This window comes from Achroia grisella, unplaced genomic scaffold (genome assembly GCF_030625045.1).
Source record: "Achroia grisella isolate CSIRO2021 unplaced genomic scaffold, CSIRO_AGI_Agris_v1 utg782, whole genome shotgun sequence".
In the NCBI taxonomy this organism is placed as follows: Eukaryota; Metazoa; Arthropoda; class Insecta; order Lepidoptera; family Pyralidae; genus Achroia; species Achroia grisella.
In genome coordinates this window covers 2,211,278-2,223,998 of record NW_026713022.1, presented here as the reverse complement: position 1 = coordinate 2,223,998, position 12,721 = coordinate 2,211,278, and the positions used below count along the sequence as shown (strand labels likewise).

The following is a 12,721-nucleotide window of genomic DNA, read 5'->3' as shown; positions in this document are numbered from 1 at the left end:
ATAAAAGAAATAAGTCTATGAAATTATCTCGCGTTTACTTATAAGTATATTAAATTTAAAACGCAATATAAAATAAAAATAAACACACTTTGGATATAGTATGAATAATGAATGAACAAATAATTGTAATAAACCTTTCCTACATACCGGCATATATGTATATAACTACACAAAATTATTACCCCTCATAAATACACATATTTATGTATTATAATTACATATTCGTAAATTCCATAATTTGTATCGTATATTAGTTCGTAATTATAGTAATATAAATATGTATGTATATTCAACCTTTTTGGGGTAATTCGACCAACAGGCAATTGAGTACCTAAATGTAAACGAATTATAGTCAATGATTCAAAATAAATCTATCATAGCTGCTACTCAAATTCATTAGGCTTAATAAAGTTTTTTGATTTTGGTATATTTCGCTATAAGATTTGAAACATTAAAAAATAAGCCACAAAACTGCAAATAGTTGTTCAAACGAGGTTCAACGAGAAAAAACTCCAATTGATTAAAACACCAACATTTTCAGAATCAAATCGTATTTGCCGTGTCTCTTTCGTTTACAATTACTCTACTCACATTACAGAACTTTTTACATTAATAAAAACATACATACTACTCCGTGCTCATGCAAATTAGTTCAAGGGAATTTCGAATTGAATTTGCAGGTATGTTTTGTGACCTACTACAGTTCTAGTTTTTGTCGGTCAATTCTCATATAATATTCGGACTCTTTAAACATCATAGCAGCATAGAATTACTATATTCAGTATGACGATTCAAAGACTTCACGCAAAAAGTGTAAAGATCTTTTTGTTAATTTTGCGATTTTATTTTTTTTAATCGTAGTATTAATATATACGTATGTATACTCATTTTCATGCCCATTATATATTTATTTGCATAATATGTCGGAAAAATATCAGTATAAACAAAGCCTAAGACACTAATGATAGACAAGAAACTAGAAATAAACTAAGGACGTAACTTGTTATTATGGAAATAGTATAATATAAAAAAAAATTATTATGCAATTCTAACATAGAGTATATTAACAATACCATTAATGATAAATTCCCTTACACTTCACGTACACATACACTATATAACTAGTAATATTATTTCAGTTCATACTAAATAAACATTGAAAAAATTATACAGATATAAAAATAGACTTTAATAAGAAGGTCTTAAGTATTATAATTAAACTGAAGTACTCACCGTAGCTTCTCGAGGGTCCAATAATGCGTAGCTCCGTTCTTAGTGTCGGTTACTTCTACGGCGACCACAGTGGGTGGGCAGGGTCGGTATTCGTCATCGGCATCGTCGCGGGGCGCCAGCTCGGCTGGCAGCGGTGAATACGGCGTGTCGGTCAGCAACGTGAATTGGAATTGTACCTTCTTGCGGAGCTCCACGGAAATCGCGTTGGCTTCCTGTGTACGGGTGACAAATTTTATTATATTTATTACAACAATTTAATAATGAACTGATTATTATATTAGAAAAAAAAAGTTTTTAAATCAACAGTATATAAGTACCTACTACAGAATTTAAGACTTTTTCTATACTTCATTTTATAAATAAAAATACAAGTATAATTGATAAAAAAAGGTAAAAGGCGTGAACTGACCTTCAGGAATATAGCGTTCCCCCAGAGGTCGTCACGGAGCGATGTGAACTGATGATACTTCCACTTGCGGAAAGCCCACGCGGCCAGCCCCACCTCGCGAGCCGACCAACACTCTGTCTCAAACAGAGGATTCACTAAAGCAAACCGGAAACGTATAGTCACCATGTGCAATTATTAGGGCACAGACAGTATTTTTTTTTTTGATAAAATTATTTGTCGAATGCGAGTAGAATTTGCAAAACAATATACATTTGGCGAAGGTATCACGTATTATACGGTCGATTTGAGAATCGCTTTTGACAAAATCGTAATAGCATATACTAGTGATCAATCTATACTCCTAGATTTGAATTTAAAAATAAGTCTGTATTATTGTGGACATATTTGAAAAGAGTACGAACTGAGTTTCTTAAAGAAAAATAACACGTAACTTACCGAATATGTCTTCATCGTTATGGAAGTCCTCAGGTGTATACGAGCTGTACATGGACATGGTAACGCTCTGCTCCTCCACCTGGCGCTGGAGCGCGTCGATACGGGCCTCGTAGTTCTGTAAACGTCACAATGTCATATAACTGCAATACACTTTGAACATTATAGCAATTGTAATATGTCTCCAAATGCATTATAACCAATTATAGACATATGACAAACGAAAGAAAGAAGCGATTCTAACCACGACGAAATTACCGGAAAAATGCTATCAAAATTAATAATAACCCTGGACAATTCACAAAGATCCATATAGCCCCAAGCTAAGCAGAGTTTTTGTTATGGGTTTTAGACAACAGACAGAAATACTTAAATACAATATATATATATATTTAAATACATATGTAATGTAGGTGGGTCATCAGCACTTATATCCCACAAAAATGTGGCCTTGTGTCTTAAGTTACCAATTTTTTTTCTCTATTTTATCTCTATTCAGATTTTATCTCTATATTATATGATAACATATAAACATTTCAATTACCTTCCGCTGCTCCTCAAACTGTTGATCGGCGTGCTCCTTCTCCCTGCGGAATTGTTCTTCGAGGGCGAGAAGACGTTTCTGCATCTCAGCTTTTAGGTCGATACCCTGTTTTTCGAGCAGCTCGCATTGTGCGAAGTCCCAATCAACATTTTCTGTGTTGCTTGCTAAATAAAATTAAATTCGTTTTAATTCTAGTATTCTATATTATTGTATTGTTTATAAGATATTGTTCTACAATGAAGTATAGGAAAATCAAAAGTCACGTAAAGAAATAGTTTCTTGTAATAGATATTTTCATAACAATATCTATACCTCCAATAAGATCATCCAACGTTAACATGTCTGTAGATAAATAGAAAATATAATATTGAAAATACAAAACTTAATAAACACATAATACATAGTTTCACGAATATTATCCCAGATATGATACTGGCAGTTTTATATATTCCTTTATCCAAATTTACAATAGAAGAATTCTTTATATCTATGATTTTATATATACTGTCATTGAGCTCTGTTATAGTAAACGTTTAAATACACATCTCTTTTCTATGTTTTATTACTACAATTACAATGAACACAACATTAATCATCAATCAATCAATATTTAAATATTACATGACATGTGTTTTCTGTCATCAGTGAAGAATCCATCAGAAATCTGCCTATGTATTAAAATAAATAATATATTAAATTAGGAACATTTTACAAAAAAATATGTTTGATATAAGCTATGGTAGAGTGGAGGCACAGGTACTGCTTAAAAGGAGTCTTCAACATCTGTATAGAGCGTAGTAAAATTGTGTTACCTAAATAAAGAATTTTGAATTTGAATCGAGACACAAAGTTTTCATAGTGTTCTACAATTTGAGATCTAAATCCAATAATAAATGCTCAAGTTACAACATTCTTCTAAACAAAACATAATTAAACAACTAAGAAATAAAAAATAGTATTATTTTATACCTTCGATCTCGCCGGTGCCAGGAGCATCATCCAGCTCCTTGTTGGACACAGTTTCCTCATGACGTTGGCCGGGGTGTGTGAAACGGAATACGTGGTTTTTGCCCAATATAACACGGGAGCCAGTCTTGAGAATTATTGGTTCCGACACCTACAAATACAAATCGAATTACGTTAATTATATTTTATTTATACATCATTACATTAATGAGAATTCTTAGTTTCGTGACTTCTAAACATAAATTGAATATATTAATTATATTATTGATATCTTATTATATTAATACGTGAAGCAATTTTGTACAGCTTTTTAAAACAGCGGAGGAGTATGAATAATGCACACTTATAAGAACAAGTTCAGATTGTAAATATTTTTTTAAATTATGTAAATACATTAAATAAATAAAAAAATATTATACACACGCGTGTGTGCGTCAAATACACCATGTATTATCTTGACATCATAATACATAATATCTTTGACAATAGAACCTTACTAATGTTCAAACGTTCATTGGTTGACCTCTCCTATGTATTATTTAATAACTTGACTCCGTTGGTGGTCTAGCGGTTTAGCACACTGCTTTAGTTCCAATAGCGCGGGTTCGATTCCTTCCACGGCACAAACATTTGTATTTATGAATAGGATTGTTTGTATGGATCTGGGTGTGTGTAAGTATTTATATCAGTGGTCTAGCATCCATAATACAATGTTCTGCTTAGGTAAGAACTAGTTAGAGCTGTATTAATTGTCCTGAGACATTATTAATTAAAAGTGAAGTTTTGCTTACCTCTCGTCCGTTGATATAAACAAGGGCGCCACGGTGCGGGATGAGGCAGATGACGCCGTCGGTATTCTCGAAGATGCAATGCTCACTGAGTATGTGGGATCCAGACAGCTGTATATCTTGTGGCACATTTGCCTCAGAGGTGCCCAGCCGGGTTATACCTAAAAAGTTATAGCAAATTATTAATATTTACAAAATAAAATACTATTTTAAAACCGAATCATTATACTATCAAGAAATGACATGGCAAATAAACAAATATAGATAGTATTATATTTATTTATAGATGTAAATATCGTAGTTTTATAGATTTATTTGGAATATTGTTAATGAAATTAAATCTGTCCAACTTCAAATACAACATTAAAACGCTGACTACGTTCTGTTCGCAACTGTGATTTACGATACAACTTCTAAAGTATATTCGTTCTAAAATCGAACGCTCTACAACATATACAACATGTCAACACGTATTTTAGTTATAGATAGTTAGTACTTAAAATGTAGTATTTTTATTAAAAAACTAAAGTATTTTAACTTTAATTCACTTGGTTTTTCATGCCCCCTGAATGCGACTGCCGTAATTGTCTGTACTATAAAAGCTAAAAATCAGACAATTATTATTATTTCTTCTGTTAAAACTTACCGTCCTTGATGTAATAGATGAGACATTCAGACAAATTAGGATCCTCATTCAAGTTGACCAAATGCGGTGTTTTCTTGGGCGAGTACACGCCTACAGTGATGCCCTCTTTGACGGCGACGCCCATTTCAGCGAACACGGCCTCGCGTTGCACACGGATCTGTTCGGTCCGCTTCAACTTCTCCTCCCAAGTCTCGTTCAGTTCTTGAGGACAGATTATTATTAAGAAATTACTTATAGATTATCTATATAAACAAAATGTTTTAACGACAACCTTTGTATAAAGCTCAAGGCTTGTGTCGCAGGAATCAGATTTCTTTTAGTACAAAAACTTTAACTTAATATAAGCTTAGTTATAATTTTATTTACGCGCCAGAGTTGAGACTGAGATATATTAATTATCTCTATCTACATAACCTGTATAGTACGAACATGAATGTTTCGAAAATAGTTTGTAACTCATTAGAAACCATACATGCGCGCACGCACGTCATAAATGTTCTATGCCAAAGTACAAAGTATATTCCTATTATAGCTTTACTGGACTAAAAAGGGGGTGAGTGCAAAAGGCACTCCAAACAGAAGGACTTATGAGTATTTGTTTCCACATACTTGAACACAGAACGCAAATACATCTTTATCATGTTAAAAAAATTCATCAAGCCAAATACCAGCAATAAGTTTCTCAGAAGCCTGCAGTTGGTCGACGGCCTCCTCCGCGATGGTAGTGGCGGCTCTTGACAATTTCGGAGACAGCACTTCAGCCTCGCTCTTCTTACGTATAGGCGATGTCGCCTCCGCTGTACCAAACATTCAATTGTTACATTAGACAGAGGCAAGTGAGAATAATAACAATCAACATAAATGCTATATAAATTTATTAGATATTAATGCAATATATAATATGTATGTACATATTTGTACAGGTATTCATTACATTTTAGATAAGATTTTTTTAGTTTTATTAATTACTAATTTTTATTTCTACAATTTCTGTTGCTATAAAAATATCCTGCATCCGTCTCCATACCGGTGTATACCAAATGTAATAATAGTAGGGTCTACCGTTATGGCGTCAATAGAGAAATAATTAACTCAGTTTGTATTGCATAATTAGTTAGAGACATTTATTATTTTTTGTGACAGCGCAGGGGAGAGACGAGCCTGAGGTTCGCCTGATAGTAAACGATTACTGCCGCCCGTGAGCAGCCGCAACACCAGGGGAATTGTAAGCGAGTTGCCGACCTTTTAAAATTCGGACATACCATTGATGTAAGGTGACACAAATTGTCAGTATGGAAGAAGTTATCTATTTAGGTATTGAGCGAATTTAAAAACTCTTTCATCTATCTTTTTAATATAAGCTAAATTATCTCCGATCGTAGTATCAAATAAATATACCTACTGATGATTTTTTTTGTAGACAATTAAATTGATCACAGAAAAACCCAAACTATAAAAAGGTATATTTATATATATGTTGGTAGGTATACATATTTATATATGATTGAGAAGTTGTAGTTGCAACAGTACATAGACTTTAATATGGGTATTTTAAATCGAATTAATTCTAAATAAATATAGGTAACAATCATAGATAATATTTTAACATCTTCATGACAAAATACAAGAGTGTAGACGCCACAAATACGTAAAGACATAGACAAGACGAATACCATTATTTCATTATTACCTAGTAATAAAAAACTATACTGTAAAAGTTAAAACGTTAGTTATGGCGATTAACAATTACCGCAGTGCAATACACAAAATATAATTAATAATAATATTATAATATATACCCAAACACCATGAGCCTATTAGCACGTATAGTATTTTATATGTATATAGATATATATTTATTATGACAAAAAGCTAATTTATACTGACATTTAAGAAATTACACAGATATAGAAAAACATGCATGACTGTTGAAGCTGAGAAGCCTTTGTTTTTTATTGCATAAAAAACAAAAGATATCCGTCCGCGGCCTATATTACAGTTTTCTTTTTCTTTTATTACGAACGTATTTACTGTTTTCTTTTTTTGCCAATAAAAGATTAGGAAATGGACGCGAACGGGCTATATATACCAATTATAACTGAGCATATCAAAAATGTTTATTATATAGCATCAATTGGCAAAATATAATAATAATTCATATTAAATTCAGTAGATAATATTGATTTATAGCTAAAATTAACATTTTTATAAGTATGTATAAGAATTTAATGAAGTTACTATATTCACGTCATTATACAGTTATAAAAATTTTAGAGCGAAATAAAAAATAAATTTCAAATAAGTAATTTAGGTAAAATTGTTGACATGCTCAGATTTTTACCACGAGCGTCAAAATTATTTATTTTATTTATTTAAGTTTCCAAATATAAAATTATATTTAACTTCACATGAACATAGAGTACAAGTATTTAAATTGTTGCTGGCTTTGGCACTCTTGGTAAAGATTAATTTAAATTTTATATTACACAGAGCGATAAATAATTATGTATGCAGTTTGCGAATATAGTACAAATATTCCTTTGTTATTTTGTGTACCAACACCAATAAAACATAAGCGCATATACAAATAAGTATTATAAAAATTCACTCCACTTTACATATTTTATATGTAATTAATAGTGAGGTGTTATGATAGATATATAAATATATATCTACGCCTACGAACGCCACAAGCTGGACAAGGGTGCAAAATAAATTGCTTATTTTTTTATTTTTTTGTCGGATTGCCAGAGAATGTTCCAAATGTTCTGCCATAAACATTTTTTTTATTTCTTGTATCTGGCAATCCTAAATCAAGATGGAGGCTAAGCGTACAGGTGGGGTGTACAAATGCAGAATGCGTAAGCCTCTCCTTAATATTACTTACTGGTAGGCGGTTCTTTCTTTTCATAAACGACTCTACCATCTGGTCCTAGTTCGTTCGTGTGGATTATTGGAAACAAAAGTTCAATTTTAGTATCAAATAGAACATTGTTATAGTATATAATTGTGGCGTTTATCGATTATCTAGATGACTAACACAGTCACAAGACGCTCTATTCGGTCACATGACGACTATACAGCCTAAATAATCTGCACAACGCACCACTGCACCGAGGTCGACAAATAAATTGACATTTATTATTTACACCTACTTTTTTTATTACCATGCACTCGAATCAACACCAGGACATAAGTATTATACAGCTTTAATTATTAATTTTCTTCCTTGAAGAGAATCTAGTATGGTCATTGTATGACTTCTATTTCAGTTGTATGGTTTAATTTAATTTACCGCATATTAAATTTTTAGAGATATTTCATATCTCGTATATTTGTGATCACAGCAAATTTATTCGATATTGTTATTGCAATTAATTTATACTTATTTCACAATACCTTCTTTTATTAATCGCCATGTTTTAGGAAATTATTAACAATATTTTTTATCTATCATAACATAGTCATTTGTCACTTTATATGTCGACTAACGGGAGCATTCTGTTTTAGGCCACAATAAGTAGTAAATTAGTTGGGCATACCTTCTTCCACCTCGATCCCTTCAGCCTTAAGCAGTTCGCGCAGCTTGAGTATCTCTTCCTTGAGCTCACGGATGAGTTTAGCGTTCGCGTCTTCGTTGACGATCGCCTTGCATACGATCTGTTTAGCGCGATCTGCATATCTGCAACAATTAAATAACTTCAGTATTAAATTATATATATTATATACATAATATACGTAGAAAATACCCCGACCGACAAATATAAATATAAATGTTTGTGCCCTGCGAGAAATCGAACCCGCAACCATCGGCAGTAAATCAATGTGCTAAACTGCTAGACCACCGAAGCCATTAAATATATACAGAATGATAATAATTATAAAAGATATGCTGATTTTGACAGGAATGGCAAACAATATGACGGCACACCTAACAAAAAATGACAACCATCGCCTATACTATATATCGCACTACGGTAATCACATGATCTAACGTCTGTGATACCTTTCATTCTCATGTACAACCATTCCAGTAGGTGTAATGCCCCCTTAACCTGTAATTGAAGTGCCATACCACCATTAATACTAGAAAATAGATTACGAAAAACTGCATAGTGGCAGAAATAAATGAATCAAATATTGGCACACAGATGATTTTGTTTTCGTTTTTCAATATTTATATCCTATGAATTACTCAAACTAATTGTCGAAATTAGATCATTATTAATTTAACATTCTGTAAGAGTATAGAGAAATAATATTAAAGACAAAAAATATTAATCTATTCTTAATTTGATCACAGACTTTAACAATAAACAAAATAGTATATATATATAGTAGTATGTATAATGTTTTTTTATTGATTTAATGTATAATTTTATGCATTTTAAACAAATATTAATATTCTTCGACTTTCTGCGAAACTTCATACTTCTCTATCCGCGCAATTTTCGTAAAAAGGGGTACAAAGTTTTTACTTCACGTATTAATATATAGATTCCCTCTATATTGGTTGACATTACCTGAGTGTGCTGAGCGTCTCGTCGAAATTAATGTCCGCCGGCGAAATAGCAGCTATCATGGCCGTTTTCGAGTTCCCGCCCAAATTCTCACGTAACAACCACGTCAAGACTGAATCGCGGTATGGTATGAAGTCAGCTTTCTTGGACTTCTTATTCTTTGATGCCTGTGGTTATAAAAATATACAAAACTATATTTATTAATATCATTAATAAACTTGGAGAACTCACACATCGCCATGTAGTCCCAAATTAAGCAAAGCTCCAAGTAGTATGCGTACCAAAAGACATACTTCAATACATTTTGTGTCCTACATAATATGCAAAGAAAACCTGATTATCTGAATGAAGATGCACATTATATTGTGCGGGAATCGAACCCATGTCCATTACAAGGCGAAGCCATTTGTTTGTATATAATAGACATATTATCAATTTTATAGGTGGTATATTGTTGCACTTTTTAAACTGAGAAACACACACAGAACTTACCGACTAAACATTTCCAAAGTAATGGTACGCAGTGAAAATAACACATAAAATAAAATACATTAATCTACACATTACTGTTCTTAAAATATATTAATTTGTAGTTTTATTATTGTAGCAATGAACCAATAATTTATATATTTTTTCTTTTACCCGCGGCTCCCCAAGATTGGACTAAAAAAACCCCACAGTTTGTAAATCACTTTTATCAACAATGATTGTAAGAGACGAGACAAAGTTCACTTACAAAAATCATTAAGATTAAAGGTTGAATACATTATTCCATAAAACACTGGTGTTAAAAGGTAGAGAACTTACGATTTCAGCCAAAGCCGAGATGACCTTTCCGAGCGTTGTGAGAGACTTGTTAATGTTAGCGCCCTCCTTCAGACGCGTTCCCTTAGCTCCCGTGGAGTCAGCTCGCTCAGAGCCAGCCAAGTCCACCAGGGATATTTTCGACACCTGACAAAAACATTCAAATCATATAAAAATATTATGTTTTTAATTACATACGATACTTTTAAAAATTATAACGTCACCATTACTGAACTCATTTTCTTTGTGTTGTACTCATGGTAACAATCAACCGACAAATAAAACCAACTCAACTGTCTTTATGTTTATTTATTTTCTTACTATTATATTTATAATAGTAGATAACGTACGGTGCGATAGGTTGATCACAACTGATCCCCACCCGAAATAGTGGCCATTTCAGTAAGCAAATGGAAGCTTCTACCCTCAACACAACAATTACAAATAATAATAACTTTTTAATACAACAACGAATAATAAATTTGAGAATTATCGGAATATTCCTATTTGGAATAAATGTATTTATTTAATAGAATTGAGTGTAAAGAATAAATCGAAAATAATAACGTACAAAAAGCATTTTGTACTTTATTATTTTCGATTTATGTATAAAAATTGACAATCAAAATTATTGCCTACATCGTAGATATTAGAATACAAAATTATTAAATAACAAAATGGGATATGTACCTTTTCGGACATAAGATCGGTAGTTTTGTCGTGACGTTGTTGTGTGAAGAATATGGTGAAAACGGCATGGGAACGGGACGAAGTCTCGTTCATGTTGGTAGCTGCCACCGTCCTGTTTTATAGAAATACAATTTTACATTACATTTACACAACGAACATCAGGTCCTTTGAAATTGCCATACCATATAAAATTGTTCTTAATGTAGATGAATATACAAAATAGTGTTAAATGTCACTACACTATTGATGGACTCACCTAGCCTTGTTGCCTTCATCAATGAGGTCGTATATATCCTGGTACGAGGTCACCGCAAGTTTGCTGAGATCCTCCACGTAGGGTCCGAGAGCAGGGTGCTCTCGTACACGCAGATTGCCTTTGTTCTTTGGGTTCAGTAAGTCACGCACACGTTCGCAGTAAATCTCCATGTAGGATACTTCCACCTGGCAAACATAATAAATACCTAATCAGTTATCATCATCATAATCATCACTATCACAAATATGTATTCTACACTTATTAAAAAAACTCTAAAAATATTTAACTCATATTAGCGAGGGCACTGTTTTGTTACTTTCTTTGAAGCAAAAACACAATTCAAGAGTTAAAAGGCTTAAAAATTCAATAACTTAAAAAGGGTTATAACTATTTCGTTAATAATTAACGGACTGCATTGGCAATCAATGGTATTTCATACGTTACTTTAAAATACCTGCTCGGTATTTGTTCTCTTGTTTTAGGCTATTCACTTATATCTTAACGTTCAATCATACACAACACATATTATACAGTAAACGAACATAACAATATTGAAAATATTAATTAATTTACCACTTTTGTTAGCATTTTTCTTAGCTTTCTTTAGCTTTATTATGTTAAACCATAAATCACAATATATTATTATTATATATAATATTTCGTTCTAATTTCTCTAGCCTCTCTCTTTACGTGAAATTTTAACGAAAAAACAGATTAACAGACAGCTTTTGTCTCGACACAAATTTATGATTTTATAAAATGGAAATATTACCGAGTATTTGAGGTCATCAGCAGTGGTTTGTCTGATACGTCGGAACAGGTCCTTGCATATTTGTGGTATGATTCCTTCTTGTCCGTCCTCGCCGCGGCCCATCATGGTGTATGATTTGCCGGCACCCGTCTGTCCGTATGCGAATATGCATATATTGTACCCTGAACATAAATAAATACTTATTAGAATGTAAAAACAATACAATGACGGCGAAAACAATCACGAATATACGATATTTAATTTCACTTTCTTCGTAAAATATAAATATATAATTCATTATTATAACCACAGACAAAGAAGTTTTCTACTGTTTTTGTTACTTTATTTCTAAATCTTCTTTTTTTGGTCTATGATTATAACATTATACTGAATTAGTTCAGTTTATTGTGGTGATGACATATATATTTTTAAATTAATTGGAATGAAAAAGCTGACTATCAGGTGGGCGATGATAAGTGGTAACCGTCGCCTATATACATTAACAGCACTGGACAAAATATTACACCCATGATACCATTTATGCGGTGTCATTCCAGACGACTAAGATCTCATGCCTGTAATTTCACTACCTAATCTGTACCGTACAACCAAAACACAGTGTACAAATCAAACTGGTTTACGCAACACTTTTTGCTGTCTACCTCTTTATTATTATACATAT

The 12,721-nt window shown here is 32.3% G+C and overlaps 1 protein-coding gene across 10 annotated transcripts in view; it reads right to left on the bottom strand.

The window, feature by feature from the left end:
• Window positions 1-12,721, bottom strand: part of LOC131851367 (kinesin-like protein unc-104) — a 114,268-nt gene that overhangs the window by 15,844 nt on the left and 85,703 nt on the right. For 7 of the 10 annotated variants that reach the window (XR_009357876.1, XR_009357878.1, XR_009357875.1 and 4 more), the window contains 15 exons: window positions 12,061-12,221; window positions 11,289-11,473; window positions 11,033-11,144; window positions 10,346-10,489; window positions 9,542-9,705; window positions 8,561-8,700; window positions 7,906-7,950; window positions 5,687-5,815; window positions 5,019-5,219; window positions 4,376-4,533; window positions 3,588-3,735; window positions 2,619-2,782; window positions 2,078-2,192; window positions 1,643-1,776; window positions 1,234-1,445 (listed from right to left, as the gene is read on the bottom strand). Coding sequence is in view for 1 of the 10 variants with exons in the window: in XM_059201860.1 (XP_059057843.1) it covers window positions 1,234-1,445; window positions 1,643-1,776; window positions 2,078-2,192; window positions 2,619-2,782; window positions 3,588-3,735; window positions 4,376-4,533; window positions 5,019-5,219; window positions 5,687-5,815; window positions 7,906-7,950; window positions 8,561-8,700; window positions 9,542-9,705; window positions 10,346-10,489; window positions 11,033-11,144; window positions 11,289-11,473; window positions 12,061-12,221 (2,212 nt within the window). In the remaining 9 variants the exon portion in view is untranslated. The remainder of the gene's footprint in view (window positions 1-1,233; window positions 1,446-1,642; window positions 1,777-2,077; window positions 2,193-2,618; window positions 2,783-3,587; window positions 3,736-4,375; window positions 4,534-5,018; window positions 5,220-5,686; window positions 5,816-7,905; window positions 7,951-8,560; window positions 8,701-9,541; window positions 9,706-10,345; window positions 10,490-11,032; window positions 11,145-11,288; window positions 11,474-12,060; window positions 12,222-12,721) is intronic. The other 3 variants (XR_009357880.1, XR_009357883.1, XR_009357881.1) reach the window with 2 other exon arrangements.